Source organism: Sorex fumeus, unplaced genomic scaffold, assembly GCF_029834395.1.
Source record: "Sorex fumeus unplaced genomic scaffold, SorFum_2.1 ptg000039l, whole genome shotgun sequence".
NCBI classification, from domain to species: Eukaryota; Metazoa; Chordata; class Mammalia; order Eulipotyphla; family Soricidae; genus Sorex; species Sorex fumeus.
The window spans coordinates 2,998,747-3,016,379 of record NW_026606096.1 but is presented as its reverse complement, the minus strand read 5'-3'; the positions used below and the strand labels follow the sequence as shown (position 1 = coordinate 3,016,379).

The following is a 17,633-nucleotide window of genomic DNA, read 5'->3' as shown; positions in this document are numbered from 1 at the left end:
AATTCCTGAGTGCATGAGCCAGGAGTAACCCCTGTGCATCCACGGGTGTGACCCAAAAAAGAAAAAAAAAAGAAGATATACTAGGATATAAAGAAAGACAAGCAATATTTAAGCTTTAAGGGCACAGAAAGTTTTCACTACCATTCTTACTGCCTCAAAACGCCATTACTTAAATGTCAAAGCTAAACCAAACCTTCAGTGTAAAATGAGCATCAGTGAGAGAACAGCAGAAAATTTCAACACAGCATATAGGTTAAAAACATGGATTTTGAGGACGGGATAGCTCAACAGGCCTTGCATGCTGTGGCTGTTGGTTTCACTGCCCCAACAGTGTGGTCCCCATCCTTCCCCCTCCCCCGGACCCCCAGAATGCCAGGACAACCTTCTAACACAGTCTGGAGTAGTGCCAGAGCACCATGTGTGACCTCCCCCCAACAAAACAAACAAACAAACAAAAAACCCAAACCCAGATTTTAAAAATTTGTTTTAAACTGTGGCTTTGCTATGTCCTCTTACTATGTCCTTACTCTTACTTACTCTTACTATGTCCTCGACTGAGCCAATTACTTCCCCTTGCTGAACTTCAGTTTCCTCTTCTGTTCATAGAAATAACACCTATCTCTCAAGACTGTGAAGTGTCTGATACCATGTAATAATTGGCAGCAGTTACTACTTGTAAGCACTTACTTGTTCCACCTCAATACCACTGCAAGCTTGAACACAATACACAAATACTCAAATTTGTATCCAAAAATCACTGAGGTATGATGAATAAACCAATTTTTAAATGTCTTAGGTCTGAAATGATATAGTACAGGGATGAAGGCATCTGCACACATCTAACCCCAGCCCAGTTTGATCCCTGAGTATAGAGCAAGGAGTAAGCCCTGAGCACTGTCATGTGTGGTCCAAACTCCCCGTTCCTATATAGAATAACAGTGACGTAGCTCAGTAGGAAAGCACCTGCCTTATATATCTAAGATCGTGGACTCCATCCCTGGCATCACCCTCCAACCCCCCAAAAAGTTTCTTAGGTCACAATGAAATAATTCTTGAAAAATCATCAGAGAGCTTTGAGAAAATACCCTATTTGTTATTTCAAGCACAAAAACGAAAGGTAAAGTAAGAAACTAGGTTAACACCAAAATGTTTGGGGCAATGAACACCAATAACTTAAGCAGTAATTTAGAAGCAATATTTTTTTTTTCTTTTTGAGTCACACCCAGCGATGCACAGGGGTTACTCCTGGCTCATGCACTCAGGAATTACTCCCAGCGGTGCTCGGGGGGGCCATATGGGATGCTGGGAATTGAACTTGTGTCAGCCATGTGCAAGGAAAAAGCCCTATCCGCTGTGCTATTGCTCCAGCCCCTAATTTTGTTTTTTTTGAGTCACTGTGAAATTATGAAATTATTCATGATTGGGTTACAGGCATACAATGTTTGGACACGATCCCTTCGCCAGTGTCCACTTCCCTTCATCCCCGGCCCTACCCCCATATTTGTATCCCTTCACCAATCTGCTTCTACCAGAGGTGCTTTTTTAAAAAAAACTAAGTTTTGCACTGTGGTTTACATACAGTACTGTTGCTGATAGGGTTTCAAACCTAAGATTCTACCACCTTTCAGCAATACGTCCTCCTCCCAGTCAACACTTCCCCCACTAGTTGTTACCTTCTCCCTGTCCTTTCCCCCAACCCCCTCATGTGGCATGTATCCTACAGAATACCAGTTCTCATGTTCTTTGTTCCCACTGTCTTTGGGTATTCATTATTCCACCACATGAGAGGTCATTCTGTCTGGTCTCTCTTCCTCTTAACTTTACTCAGCATGATACTCTTCAGGTCACTCCATGGAGCAGCATTAGAAGCAATAATCTTTTAATTACACTCCAATCATCAACTTCTTTCTAATAAATACTAGCAAGTCTCCCCTAAAAGGCTTTCTTTTTAGCAGCTACTAAGATCAAAACAGTGAAATCTCAAGTATGTTATAATCAAAATCTCAAGTATGTTATAATCAATATTCTGAGGGCCAGTGAGAGTACAGCAGTAAAGGTGCTTCCTTGCACATGGCCTACCCAGGTTCAATCCCTGACACATGCTTGAAGTTTAAGCCCTGACCACCACAGGGTATGGCCCCCAACAAAGATACACCCCCACCCCCAATATTCTAAAGGCAAGGATAACAATTCGAAGCATGGAAATTACCATACTTTTTAGATGATCTGATCTAACCCATAGAACTTTACTGATAAGAAAATAATTAAGACTCCATGAACTAACTCTAAAGAATGACGACAAGCAAGCTACAGGTGAAGAAGTTTAACTTCCAAGCCAAATCCAAGGACCACTTAACAAGTCCCTTAATAGGCACTTAAAAGTATATTCGAAACATGCATTTCCAAAATGCAGTACTCTGCAGAGCTCTTCTCTAATTACTGAGGTGGTAAACATCTCAGATCCTTTGGTAAAACTTATCAAATTAATAAAATCCTGTGAAACAATGTTTTTCAATTTATATGTACAAGTCACTACTGGGTTCTGAAATCAATTGATACATAATCAGCAGTTTTTGGAAAATAGCAAGTATCAGAGAAAAATACACCCAAACAACACAGTAAGTTCTTAAAATGTGTTTAAATTATTTGCATTATTATGTGAAACAAACTACAAAGTAAAATATTTTTCTTAACCTGAAACATCTTAAAAAGGGTGAGCAGTAATTTTGTTTTTTTAGACACAAATGAGTAAATTTCTTCCTATTTATTTTTCGCTGTATGGGGGAGGCACACCAGGAAGTGTTTCAGTGTTTGAGCCAGATTTGATGCTGCTGGGAATTTATGAGGGTTGGCCATTCCCACGGTGCAAGGAAGATGCCTTTACCCCTGTACTCTCTCCACCCCTCTTCCCATTTGTCTATGTGTGACGGGAGGGATCAAATTCAGCTCATATATATGAGGTACATGCTTTAACATGACACACGTCCTAACCTCCACTTCCCAGGGTCTCCAAACTTCAACGGGATAAGGACTTAAACTGGCAAACACTTCTTTAAACAAAGATGGCATTATGATCATAAAGATAGATCAGCGGTTAAGGTCCTTGCCTTGCATACAGCTGACATGGTTCCAGCCCTGGCACTGCATGGGGCCCCACAGTACCACCGGGAACAAAACCCAGGCACAGTCAATGGCCCCCAAACAAAAGAAGCGATGGAACTATATATAAGAAGAAAAGGGTAGGTTGTGTAGCTCAAAGGTAGAGCAGATAAAAGTGTACTGGAGCCATCGTATTTTAAAATCTAATACGTTCTTACCCTGAACTTATACCCTACTAAATTTATACCCTACTTATATCCCTGCAGAGCTGGGGAGGTAGCAGAATGAGAGCACATGCCTTGCCTTTTGTGAGGGCCTATATGATTCCTGGCACAAGCACTGGAATAATTAAAAGTCCTAGGAAGAAGAAAGTTTTATTGTCTTCAAAGATAAATCTATTCTAAGGAAAAACCAGTAATAATTTTCAGCGCTGAAATCTGCTGATTACCAATTCTATCTAGTTGTAGCAATAACAGTAGTTACTATGTGCTAGAATATGGTTCCCAGAGCACCACCAGGAATACGCACACATTAAGATGTGGCCCCACCGCCAAATACTATAACTTAAAAACAACAACAACAACAACAACAACAACAACAACAACATAGGACACTTAACTCTTCCTGTGTCTCAAATTATTCATATGCAAATATTTTCTCACATGCAAATATTTAATAATTGGGTAAACTTATTGGCTAAAGCTTAAATAAAAGCTTATGTCAGACACATTCCCAACCCCCCACTTTTTGGGTCTCACCCTATGGTGCCTGGGAATCATGCAATGCTGATGATCTAACTGGTGTAAGTGGCAGGCAAGACCAGCATGACACTAACCCCAGTACACTAACCCCAGTATCTTAACCCGGTACACTAACCCCAGTATCTTAACCCAAATACACAACAAGCATGCCACTAATCTCAGTACACTAACCATAGTACCCTAACCCTGGTATACTAATAAGCATGACACTAACCCCAAACCTTAACCACAGTTCCTTAACCCCTACACACTACAAGCATGTGACTAACATTAACCACAGTATCTTAATCCCTGTACACTACAACACCTTAACCCCTGTACTATGCATTATTCTAGCCCTTTAGGTGAAATTTAAATAAAGTACTCATTTTGATAGGCTCCAATCAAAGCAGTACTATGTGTAAAGAAATGTACATCAGGGTTGGTGGGATAGTACAGGAGGTCGGGTGCTTGACTTGCAAGTGGTTCGCCACTCGCGGGATCCCATATGGTCCCAGAGCAACAGCAGTGATTCCTGAGTGCAAAGCCAGAAGTACCCCTGAGAATTGCCAGGTGTAACTCAAACACTAAAAACAAAAAACAAAAACAAAAACCACCTATATCAGGCCTTAAAGTGGACCTGCATTCACCAGGTCAGAGGATTCAGATATTAGACATGCAGCAGAGAATGCCGCTGGCCCATTTGATCCTCAGAACCATGTATGGATGCCCCAAGTACCATCAGGGGGTCACTTCTGAGCACAGAGCCAGGAATAGCCAGGGTACTGCAACACACCCACCTTCCCCAAACAGGCAAACATTAAACACCAAAAGGGGCCACAGTGACGGTGCAGCACATAGGGTGCTTGCCTTTCATGCGCCTGAACCAGATTCAATCCTGGGCACCCCAATATGGTCCCTTAAGCACTGCCAGGTGTGGCCCAAAACAAACAACAACAACAACAAGCACAAAGGAACACATGAAAATATATTATACCCAGTTAGAACACTCTTGGCAACCTGTGGTTTGGCCACATACGGTATTTTATACCTATAATTATGGTTATTTAGGACAGTTGCTATTTTATTTTTCAGATGCTATTTTAAACTGTGAGTGTAATTCTCTAACAATTCCACTTCCTAAAAGTAGTTCATTTGCAAGGGAGAAAGGTGGGGGGGGGGGGACAGAGACAAAAAAAGGGGGGAAAGTGATCCCAGCTAAGTCAGTTTACTCTTGTTGGACACATTTTCATATTGTGCCTAAGTCTTAAATGCTAATGCTACCTCAACAATCCTAGAAACAATCCTCAACAATCCTTCATAATCTAGAGTAGGAAAGTAACATTTATTTCTATTTTTACAGCTATTATTTTAAAATGCAGAGAGCCAGGAAGATGGCTCAAAGGGCTGAAACAGCAGGGGGGAGCCCAGGCTTAATGCTCTGAGAGAGTCCCCATCATTGCTAAGTGGACCAAAATTGAAAAAAAAGAAAATAGAAACAAACTTAACAGCATGATCAATACTTCATAACTCAACATATTCACTATATAAATCTAGGCAGGGGATTAACTCCAGGTATCTTAACACCCAGGGTTTCTTCTGCATCTCCATATTATGTTCTCCAAGGTTCACTGATAATGGGTTTTAAAAGGTAGAACAATCAGTTACCTTAATTTACAGCTTTTACCAAATTAAATTCATTTAAATTTTTAATTATATTGGGGGGAGTGTTGCACACTGAGTGATGCTCAGCGTTTTCTCCTGGCTCTGCACTCAGGGACCATTCCTGGTGATGCTCAGGAGACCATATGGGATTCAGGGGACCCGAACCCGGGTCAGCCTATTGGAAGGCAAGCGCCCTACACACTGCAAATGTGATGATTCTCTTAAGACTTTCTTTAGATGAATGTAATGATAGCATTATTGTGTTCCTGAGACAAATCCTGACATAGATATTCTAATACGTTATATTTAGTTGACATGAATTTTTAAATCTATAGATGTAAAATGAAACTTTTTTGTAATATACTTTAAAGGACTTTGGGATTCATTCATTTTAGTCATAAGAAGAAAATGCTTGTATATAATAAAATGTAAAATGCCTTTTACTTTGGGACGGGAAGGGACCACACCTTGTGATGCTCAAGGTGTTACTCTTGGTGAGCTCGGGGAACCATCTGGACCACTGGGGATAGAATACCCGGGTTGACACTGTGCAAAGCAAACGCTCCAGAAACGCCACTTCTCTAAATTTACATGTTTTCCCTACAAAATCATTCCAAGAAACATTCCATGGACTCCAAGTAATGCAGGTGTTTTTCATTATGCAAATGTGTTCTTTCCTCAAAGTTGGTCTTCCCCATAAAATTCTAATTATTAACATGTTAACAGCAAAAATAAAAGGCTACTACTTTAAGAGTAACACCCTGAGGCAATGTGACCCACAGTAAAGAGTACACTGGCTTTAGATTAGCCATACTTAAGATGTGAATTCCTGATTCACTTTTTAATAGTTAAGTGAACTGGGCCAGTTCCTTAATTTATCCAGGCCTCAGAAGTGAAACAGAAATAATGTATACCTTGCATGCTGAGTTATTTCAAGTAGTTGCTTAAAAATTAGTTTCATTGAGTTTTGAAATGGTTTTACATTTTCTAAAACTGAAGAGTGGAAAAGAAGACTTGTTAAAGGCCCACAACTTAAAAATAAATGCTCTGAAAAATAAGATTGAACAGAACTTTTTGATGTTAAAACCTAACTGGACCCTTAGACACTAACGGTTTGTTTTTTTAGTTTGGTGTTTATTTTGGTGCAAACAATTCTTAGTGTTAATAGAGATGTGTCTGATTATGGTACCTTTCAGATTCAAGGGGGATTACATAATAGTATACAGTATAGGCAGCCTACTACCTATTTTAAATTTTGAAATTGAAAAGTGTGAACTCTCAAATACATCAGGTCTCAATAGTTTTAATCTAAAGATTTTGGAAATTTGTGTTGCAAATGAAAGAATAAGATAGAAATCAGTCTAAATTCACTTTACATTTCTACTTCAAATCCTTTGATTTCAATAATCCTGATGACTATGTAAACTAATCTCTAAATAGATTACCTCTTAATAGTTACTTTTGTTTGTTTGGGGGCCATACCCAGCAATGCCCAGGAATTACTCCTGGCTCTGTACTCAGGAATTACTACTGATGGTGCTTGGGGGACCATATGGGATGCTGAGGATTGAATATGTGTCGGTCACATGCACGGTAAATGCCCTACCCACTGTTTGATGGCTTCATCCCTGAAGATCTAGTTTGTTTTTGTAGTCCAAAGAATTAAACCCAGGTCCTCAAACATGCAAGGTAAGTGCTCTCTACCACTTAGCTATATCCCTCCCCTAAAAAAATACTCCTAATGAAGCACCTCAGCGATAGAGCTTACAGGGTGAGGTCCTAGACTCAGTGCTGGCATTGCATAATAATAGTAATACATAGAAATAATAAAAATACTCAATTTATAAAGAATCTCTGAAAATTATTAAAATACTGAGCTAAATAAGTATTCCCACTTAAAACATTTAGGTAATGATTTTCCTAAAATGTTTTCTAAAGATAGCTAAAAATTAACAAACCTATATAGAATTTACCCATCATTTGAGTTTTAATAAAAAAAATCACTTGACTATCTTCATGCCAACTTACTAGGGGAAAAAAGACTGTTCAAACATTTGTGTTCAAATGGTTCTGCTTTGATACTGAAGGTTTTATGACATTCAGTAACATATTCTTTTAAGATTGTATGACACGGGGATTTAAAAAAATCCTACACTGGGGCTGGAGCGATAGCACAGCAGGTAGGGCGTTTGCCTTGCACGCAGCCAACATGGCTGACCCAGGTTCGATTCCCAGCATCCCATATGGTCCCCCGAGCACCGCCAGGAGTAATTCCTGAGTGCATGAGTCAGGAGTAACCCCTGAGCATTGCCGGGTGTGACCCAAAAAGCAAAAAAAAATTAAAAAAAAAAATCCTACACTGGCTTTTTTTCACTGGCCATTATCCAGAGACTCATAAAAAACAATCTTGAGAGAAATCAACAAGCAGATTCTCCCGGACCCTGCACAAGGCTGAGTCATCCCAGGTACCCAGCACCCACCCAAACAGAGCACCAGCAGCCGAAAACCTCCACACTCCACAATAACCGCCATACTCCTAGCAAAACTCTGCTGGGGACCAGCCTCATCAAGAAATTAATCTGTTGAAAAACTCAGGTATGTGGGTTTTGTGACTGAAATCTCCAGGCTCTCAGAGTCAAGGATGGGCTACCTCCTTCATCTTCCTGTACTTCCAGAAGCCCTGGAGTCACACACATGTCCCAAAATGCCACCCAGTTAAAAATTTAACTCCAGCTGTATCACCTCATAAAAAATTTTAGTCTTCTGGAGTGACACCTCTAACTCTGATAAGCCAGGAGCCATACACTAACCTTGGATGGGATATAATATAGATGGCATCCAATCTCAATGAACAAAATATCAACACAGAAGGCTTAACCTTTAACAACATTTTAATAATCTCTTATATAAGGGCTTAATGGCTCCATGGTGAAATACAATATTCACTAACTTTATTCTGAGGAAGTATTTTTTGATCATTCTTTTAGCACACTATAACACACAATATAAATTATTGAGGGCCTGGTATGGAGTGGGGGAGAGGGAAGGCTTAAGGGGTGGTTAGGAAAATTTGAGATAATGGTAGTGGGAAGGTGCAATGGTGGTGGAATTTGTGTTGGTATACTGAATGTCTGTACCAAATTGTCACGAAGAACTTTGTATACCAGTGTTTATATAAGGTGTAAGGGGGAGAGAAAAAAAGATCCTAAAGGGCAGGACTGTGACAGGATAAAACAAGATAAAGTGAAAGCCTCTGGTAGAGTGCCTAAGATTTTATTCACAATAAATGCTCATTTGGTAAATTTACCAAAACCACACGTTATCTTACTAAAATTTTAATCTTAATTAAATATAGGCATGCATGTTGGGAAAATGTTATTAATCCCTCTTCTACTCTGACCTTGCAGAATGTGAATTATCTTTGTATGTAAAACCTATATAAGAGCTTGTCTTTTTAGAGGAAAGTGATACTACTTGGAGGTTGGGGAGGTAACTCAGCTAGTGCAGAAGCTTTGTATGCTAGAGGTCTGGGTTCAATCCTCAAACCATTTGGTCCTTATCCCCCTTCCCCCAAGCACCATCAGGAGCAGTCCTGCGATAAGCAAGTCTGGAGTAGCCCTGAGCATTGCAGGGTGTGGCCAGGCCGCCACATCCGTGATGATGTAATAGTGTACAGACCCAAGCTTAATAAAATTGCACTACACACAACCTGGGAGCAAAGAAAAGAAAACAGCATCAACTACAATCACATTTACTAGGATGTGAAGTTTCTGTTGGTTGTGAGGTCATACCTGGGAATGTTTACAAATCATTCTCAGGGGTGCTCCAAGGTACCAGGGATCAAACCTGGGCCAGGAGCATACAAAGCACCAGCTTAGGTCATCAACCTCTCTCCAGCTCAGATAGGGTGCATCAATCTTCCTGGGCATAAGTGGTATCAAAAATCCCCAAATACCCTGAAATGTCAGGTTTCCAAATGTTCCCTTTAACTTTTTGAAACTAATCTTTTGGTAAGAGTAAATATCCAATTTTAAAACCTAGATGCATTCTAACCAACTTCTTTGAAAGCGAGCAACCTGAAAGCTTGGAAAACTGCTGGCTCTCCACGAAATTATAAAGATGACCAAGAATTTTTTAAAGCCTAAGACTTATATTTCAAGATTCCCTACAATCTAAAAGTACTCAGATGACATAAAGTACTTCTATTACAAAGATGTAAGTAATCTATTGATCTGACTTTGATCATAAGGAAAGAGAATCTAAACTTAATTTCAAGAAATCTGGATTTTAGTATGAGGTCAATAAATCAGAGAATTTTTACTGAACCTCCACAATAGCATTTTCCTTCCTTACAATGATTAAAGTCCTAAAGCACCTTGAAAAGTTAAAGTAGCATACACTAACCTTCAACACTTAGAAGGCTGAAGATGAAGTGGTAAAGTGATAATGTGGGAAGGGAGGTGAAATGTGGGGAGACAGAACAGAAATTTAGACTAGACAGATTCTTTGCCAATTTTGGCATCTACTGGTTTGTGAACAGTGATTGAGGTCTTCCTAAGGTACTTGTAAAGTGGATTGTCTAAGTCTTTCTAGCTTGACGGGCTGCTATAATTAACTAAAATATGAGGGCTTGTGTTCACTGAGGTAAATACTGTGCAATGTAAAGAGGGCAAGATCCTGGACTGTGAAAGGGCTATTAACAGCTCTGCTGTGGCTGACCACTTAATTCCCTCCATTCGAAAGTGGTGTTGAGGGCCACTAGTAAAACTCTCCATCTTTTAAAAATGTCTAATACTATAAAAATGAGTAATATAGTAAAAGTGAAAGCCTAAGAAATATAGGCTTTATATACAGGCCTGGGGCAGAAGTATACGGTGAAAGATGAACCTATATCTTTTTTTTCCATGCTGGGGGGGGGGGTTGTTAAACAAGGCCAACCATTCTTCCATGCCGATCAATGTCTATTATTAGTCTTTCTGCTTAATATGCTAAAGTACATAGATTCTTCAGTTCCACCTTGAAACAGAAGCACTTTCCTAAAACAGGACTTTTATTGCAAAATTTAACAGACCACCAAACTCAAGTTTAATTCTTTCTGCTTTATTATTGGTCATGGAGAATATTAGAGACTTTTGAAAGGAGATACAAACTTTATCACTAAAATATAATCAGAAACCAAGTTACTTTGAAATTAATGATCCCCCACCCCCAAGGCCCAAGGTAAATTCACTTCATTCTCCACCTAGGAGCAGATAAACACAGTTGAAATTTTTAACAAATACTGAGCAAGAATGTGTAAATCCCAAGGGCTCAAAATCAAACAAAACAACCCGGATACAATGCACTTCGTATGCTGGATTCCCCGCTGGTGAAATTAAAATTTCAAGCTCCCGTATTCCAATCTGGGAACACAAATTCTGGCAGATGAGTTTGAATACGTCACAACAGCAAGATCATTAAAAAAAAAAAAACCTAGTGAAAGTTTAAAAAAGTACTTTATTTCCTTTCAGAAGACAAGACGATCCAATCCAGATAATTCTTTTATTATACAATTGTCTATTTAAACCGACACCGGGCTATTTCTCTCTCTCTCTGCTCTCAACTATCTAGGCGGACTCCGGGCCGCACTCGCCGGCGGGTCTTCCCGGGGGAGTGAGTTGGAGAGGATGCGGGACGGCCGGGCCGGAGGAGGGGGCGCGGCAATCGAGGCAGGACCAGAACCGGGTGGAACGAAACTCCCCCCGGGGCGATCAAACACTTACGGTCTTCCCACAACTTGGAATGAAGAAGGGTGGTGTGTGTGGGCGGAGAGGGAGGGAGGGTGGGGCGGGGGCAACAACTGCTGTGGCCCTCGCCACCCAACCCTCCCCCACGCCCCCTCTGCACGCCGCGCCCGCGCGGTCAAGCAAGGACGGCGATGCCCGGCGCCACTGACCGGCCCACGCGCCACACAAAAGCGGGAGCACGCGTGGGCGAGCCCGGCGGCCGCCAACTTGCTGCGAGGCTCCGAACCCCGGTCGCGCCCTGGATTGTGAAAGTTGTTCGGGGGAGAGAGGGGGAGTGTGAGTGTGAGTGTGTGGCGGAGGGGGGGTGGGTGGAGGTGACAAAAGCGTCCCGGGCCGTGTGCACGGGGGTTTGGGTGGCGCCGCTCGCGCGTATGCATACATGCATACACACACACACACACCTCTCCCTCTCCGGGCACGGCCAATCCCCGAGGAAGGCCGCGGCCCGCGCAGCGACGCGGGCGGCTACACCCTCGCGCCCTCCCCCGCTCCCCGATCGCTCCAGGGCCCCGTCGCCGAGTCTCTCCTCAGTCAGTCGGGCCCGAGCCGAGAGCGCGGCGCGGGGCCCGCCCCCGGGGGGCGGGGCCGCCGGCCAGCCCCGCCCCCGAGCCGGGAACTCCCGCGTGCGTCGGGGCGAGCGGAGCCCCGCACCCCGCGCCGGCAGAGCGGGGCAGGGGCACGGACGTGCCCGCCCTTCCGCACGTAAGGTGGGAGCCGCGTCCCCGGGGCGGGCGCCGGGCTCCCGGCACGCTCCGAGGGGGCGCGCTCCCGGGAGGAGGGGCCTGGCGGGAGTGGGGGTGGGGGTGGGGGCGGGCTGGGGGGGGCGGGGGGACGCGGCTTCACGCCCCCACCCCGCCGCGGGCGGCGCACCAACACCCCGCCCGCTCCAGTGCGGCGGGTGGGGGAGGCCGCCGGGCGGCCCTGCAGCGGCGCGCGGCCGCCACCCAGGCCCCCCCGCGCTCAAGGGCGCGCGCGCGCGGGCCCCGCAGGGGAGGAGGCCGCGCGGGCCGGCCCCGAACGCCGACTCCGGGGCTGCGGGTGTGCCCCCCACCCCCAACGCCCCGCGCCGTTTCTCCGCCACTCACCCTCACCGCCACCCCACCCCACCCCACCCCCCTCCTCCAGCCCGCTCCAGGCCTCGGACTCCGCACTGACCTGACAGGCCGAGACATGTTCGCCGTCGAAACAGGACCGAGTCGAGAAGCCAGAGACCAGGACCCCCCCCCACCCCCGCGCGCTCGGCGCCCCACCCCCCCCCAACTTCGGCCGACGAGGCCGCTGCCGCCGAACCCCGAGCTGCAGGCTCCTCGGACTCCGCCGCTCCCTGGTTCAGGGCCCCTGGATCCGACGAGCCCCCCGTTCCCCCGTCTCTTCAAAATGGATGAATCAAACCAGCCGAAAATGCGCCAAAGCCGCGGGACAACCGAACACACTGTTGCTTGCGGGCTCCGCCCCGATACGCCCTGTCATTGGCGGCCGGTGCCAGATGCGCCGAACTCATTAGTCCGTTTGAATCATCACGTCGCCCAAGCCCCGCCCCGCTCTCTGATAGGCTCCGCCTCCTCCGTGGGGTCCAATTAGTCAAGATGATTTGAGAGCGCACGGCCGCAAAACAAAAATGGTCGCTGCTCGCTTTCCACTCCGCCCCCTGGTAGCCACTCCGGAGTTGCTGATTCGCCTGGCGTCGCCCCCGTGGAATGCCTTGGAAAATGATTCCTATAGGATTCGAGGCTGTTTAGGGTTAGTTTAACGGTAGGTCACGTCGCCTGCCTCGATGGTCTAGAGATTCCACTAAATCGCCGAGCCCGTGGGCTTAAGCGGCTGATTCGTCACCAAGTGGCTGCTGCAGAATTGGAGGGAAATTACATAGTTTCAAAAAATTTGACCTTAAGCCCACAAGCCTCTTCCCCTGGCTTCAGTGTTAACCCTCCGGATCCCAGTTTTGCTGCGGGAGGAGCGGTGGCAAGCCCATAATCAAGGAATAACTTCACTTTCTGTTTCCGTTCTCCCCTCTGGACCTTGAGATCTGCTTCAGGATCATTGCAAACTCAAACCCACACTGCACTGTTTCAGGGAGAGTCGGGACCCTAATGATCTGGACCAGGAGCTCCGGGATCTCAGAGGTTTCCGTTTCTATCTCGGATCCATCATTTAATAGTTGTGTAAATGTATCCGTTTGCCTTTATTTTCTCTCATGCAAAATGGGGAATGACAGTGTCTACTTCATAGAGGGTATTAATTAGTATTAAGTGAGTGAAGTATGAAAAGCCTCGGTAAGCGCTATATAACAGTCATCTCAGTAAGTGCTGTATAACGGGCCTGATCCCTGAGTCAGGATTGTGGGGCTGCCTTAAGACTTCAGAATCAGATAACCAAGGGTGACAGATCATTCTCTTTAAATCCTCAAAATTTAAACCGTTCTCTTTAAATTTGGGGGGACGCCTAAAACTTTCAGAGAATCCCTGTGAGTACGTTTACCTGATGATAGTAAAAATAGACTTCAGTCCCTGCCCTAGGCAGCCAGTTAATAACCAACTGAAGATACACTACATAGACAAACAAACTCATCACTGTCTGCCTCTGAAAGTCAGTCTGGCTTCTCCCGGAAAGGAAAATAGCATAGTTCAGCAGTGAACCATTAAATAAGTTATCTTTTACCTCTTCCAAACACTCTACTCTTTCCACCCCAAAACCCACCTCTCCCCCCTAAACACCACACACATACAGACAGACAGACAGACACACACACACACACCTTCTATTTGAAGTAAAGGAATGCATAACATGGGTGGCGGATCTGGCTCAAAGGGCATGCTTTGCACCACACAGCAGGATGGAGTATAATCAGGATCAAGAATGGTGTCCCTAAAAAAAAAAAAAGAATGGTGTCCCTGGGTACCACTGGGAGTGAGCCTTGAAAACTGCACAGAAGTAACTCTCCCCCACCCCCCACCCCTGCCAAAGAGATATAGTATAAAATGTATTATTTTTTCACTTTTAGATGTGCAGCTCAGTAGCAATATGTAGCCACCATTCATCTCCAAAACCTTTTCATTTTCTTTTTTTTTTTCTTTTTGGGTCACACCCAACAATGCTCAGGGGTTCCTCCTGGCTCTGCACTTAGGAATTACTCCCTGAAGTGCTGGGGAGAGCATATGGGATGCCGGGGATTGAACTCGGGTCGGCCACATGCCGACCTACCCGCTGTACTATTGCTCCGGCCCCCAAAACCTTTTCATTTTCTGAATTGAAATTCTGAACCCGTTGAACCCTAACTCTCAGTGCTTCTCACTCCACCCCCTGGAAACCATCATAACTTACTGTCTGACATAATGAACTTAACTAGTATAGGAACTACATGAGTGGAATCATACAGTATTTGTACTTTATTTGCATGTACCAAATATTGCTGCACAGTAGGTCAGGGATGTAGTTCAGTAGCAGCGCACTTGCCTTGCATATGTGAAGGCCTGGATTCAATTCCTGATACCACATGGGCCTCTGAGTATCACTAGCAGTAATCCTAACACAAGGCTGGGAGCAGCCTGGAGCTCTGGGGTGACCCCCAAACAAGCAAACACTAATGTAACATTATAAAGACTAGATAATATTTGATTGTACTCATATATCACTTTTATATTCAAGAATAATTCATATTATTCATATTATGTCATGGGTCGGAGCAATAGCACAGCGGGTAAGGCATTTGCCTTGCACGCAGCCAACCCGGGTTTGATTCCTCCATCCTTCTCGGAGAGCCCGGCAAGCTACCAAGAGTATCCTGCCTGCACAGCAGAGCCTGGCAAGCTCCCCTTGATGTATTCGATACGCCAAAAACAGTAACAAGTCTCACAGTGGAGATGTTACTGGTGCCTGCTCGAGCAAATTGATGAACAACAGGAGGACAGTGCTATAGTGCTACTGTCATATTACTGTGCGAGGGTTGGAAAGATAGTACAGAAGGTAGGGTGTTAGCCTTGCATGCGGCTGACCCAGGTTTGAGCCCCAGCATCCCATATGGTCCCCTGAACACTGCCAGGACTGATTCCTGAACACAGCCAGAAATGACCTCTGAACATTGCTGGGTGTGGCTCCGAAATTAACCAAGCAAACAAAATCCCAGTGCATGATGAAATGATGAGATTGGAATATTATATGACTAAAAATTATGAACAACTTTGTATATCCTGGTGCAGAGGCTGAGGTAGTGCAGTAATCATGAGCCACCTTGTTGGAGGCTGTTTATTTAGGTCAGTGCTCATATTTTGGCAAACATCACAATATGGTATGTTGCAAGGAGGTAAAGAAATTCATATTTCTCATGTCTTAGGTAGTAAAAGGAACTGGCCGTAGTTAATATGTTGAAGGAGGTGGAAGACCCAAAGTAGATCTTCTTTTTCTTGCCTTTGCTGGATATAGTTCAAGGCCATAAGGATGGATTAATGGGACTTCCTTCTTCCAAGGGTCCGCGCCAACCTCACCTCTCCTTCAGCTTCAGCTCACATCTTTCTTTGATTTTTTTCACTCCGTATTTCAAAAGGCAATATCTTACAAGAATGGGAAAACTTGAGACCCAAATTCCTAGGATCAGAGAGATAGTACGAAGGTTAAGTTGCTCACCAAGCTTGTATTTGTGACTGTGACCATGACCCTGGTTTGAACTCTGGCACTGCCAAATATGTCCCATTGAGCACAGAGCCATTTGTGGGCCCTGAACACTGCCAGGTGTGATCCCCCACAAGAGGCTCAAACTTCGAATTTACCTTTATTTAATTTTTTCACCAGCTTTGGGGCCACCCCAGATGGTGCTCCGGGTTTACTCCTGTCTCTGTGTCCAGGAGTTGCTGTTGGCATTGCCTTGGGAACCTTATGTAGTGCCAGAGATGGAACCAGATCAAGGCAAGTGCCTTATGCCCTGTACTATCTCTCTGGTCCTAGTTGGCCTAAGAATTTGGGTTGATTGGTTCAGGGTCTACAGGAATCCTTCATGCAAAACATGCACTCCCACCCTTTGTACCATCTCCCTGGATGATTCTTCCAGAACCCTAGCAAGATCCGTTTTCTTTAAGCCCATGTTATAGAACAGGGCTTATTAAACTATTCCAACTCACTATCCTTTTTCACCAGAGGAATGGGCAAGCATTGCTAGATTCATTGTGTTCAGAAACCTCTTACTGTTGCCAAATTTTTACACTGTGATCCAGTTTAAGGAGCTAGGTTATAGAACAACTAGAAGCTTTATAAAACTTTCCTGAGTATTTCCAATTCTGTGATCTCATGAAAGTCAGTCAAACAGGTCTACAGACAGATGCTGTTTCAGTGGACCACAAGCACACAAAAAAGTGCCTCTCCATAGATTGTGTCTCTAGGAAATTACAGAAAGATTCTTCTTTCTTTCCTTCTTTCTTTCTTTCTTTCTTTCTTTCTTTCTTTCTTTCTTTCTTTCTTTCTTTCTTTCTTTCTTTCATAAAAACTACTCCCTCCAACCAACTGATTTTCTTTCCTACTATTTCTAGAAGAGTGGAACAGAAAAGATCTGCGTCCCCGATTAGTCTTTCTGCAACCCCAGAAGCTGCAGAGGGAAGAAGAAGGATACACACACACACACACACACACACACACACACACACACACACACACACACGAACTGTGGTGCTTGCACACATCATCTGCCCTGATTCTCACTGTTGTAAGCAGCCAGATTCCAACCGCAGAGCTGCTGGGCCCACTAAGTATTTAACACACAGCAAGTGCTTTTTACAGTGAGCCATTCTTGGGTTTCTAATTTGAACTTATTTTGAGAGTGGTGGTGGTTTGAGGGCCATAGTTGACAGTGCTCAGGGGCTATTTCAGGCTTAGTACTCTGGGGTCACTCCTGGTGATCCTCAGGAGACAAGGAGGTGCTCTGAGGATCTAGAACCCCAACCCTTGCATACAAAGTGTGCTTTCCACCCCTTAAAATATCTCTCTTCAGGGCTGGAGTGATAGCACAGCAGGTAGGGCATTTGCTTTGCACGCGGTTGACCCGGGTTCGATTCCCAGCATCCCATATGGTCCTCCTAGCACCACAAGGAGTAATTCCTGAGTGAAGAGTCAGGAGTAACCCCTGTACATCGCCAGGTGTGACCCAAAAAGCAAAAAACAAAACAAAACAAAACAAAACCTCTCTTCCTTTCCCATTTCCCAATCTACGCTTTCAAACTAATTTTCTCAAGTGCATCTTTTTCTGGACCAGACTTCCATGTTCCCTTATAATTTTAAGGATATTAAGTTATGAGGTCACAGAGAGAGTAGAGGAGGTACACTCACTTGTACACGACTGTGGCAGACATGACCCTGGTTC

The 17,633-nt window shown here is 44.4% G+C and overlaps 1 protein-coding gene across 2 annotated transcripts in view; it reads right to left on the bottom strand.

The window, feature by feature from the left end:
• Positions 1–12,685, bottom strand: part of NUCKS1 (nuclear casein kinase and cyclin dependent kinase substrate 1) — a 39,900-nt gene extending 27,215 nt beyond the window's left edge. The window contains exon 1 of one of the 2 annotated variants that reach the window (XM_056118895.1): positions 12,446–12,685. In XM_056118895.1, coding sequence (XP_055974870.1) covers positions 12,446–12,462 — 17 coding nt within the window. In that variant the 5' untranslated portion in view covers positions 12,463–12,685. The remainder of the gene's footprint in view (positions 1–12,445) is intronic. The other variant, XM_056118894.1, reaches the window with a different exon arrangement.
• Between the last annotated feature and the right edge of the window lie 4,948 nt (positions 12,686–17,633).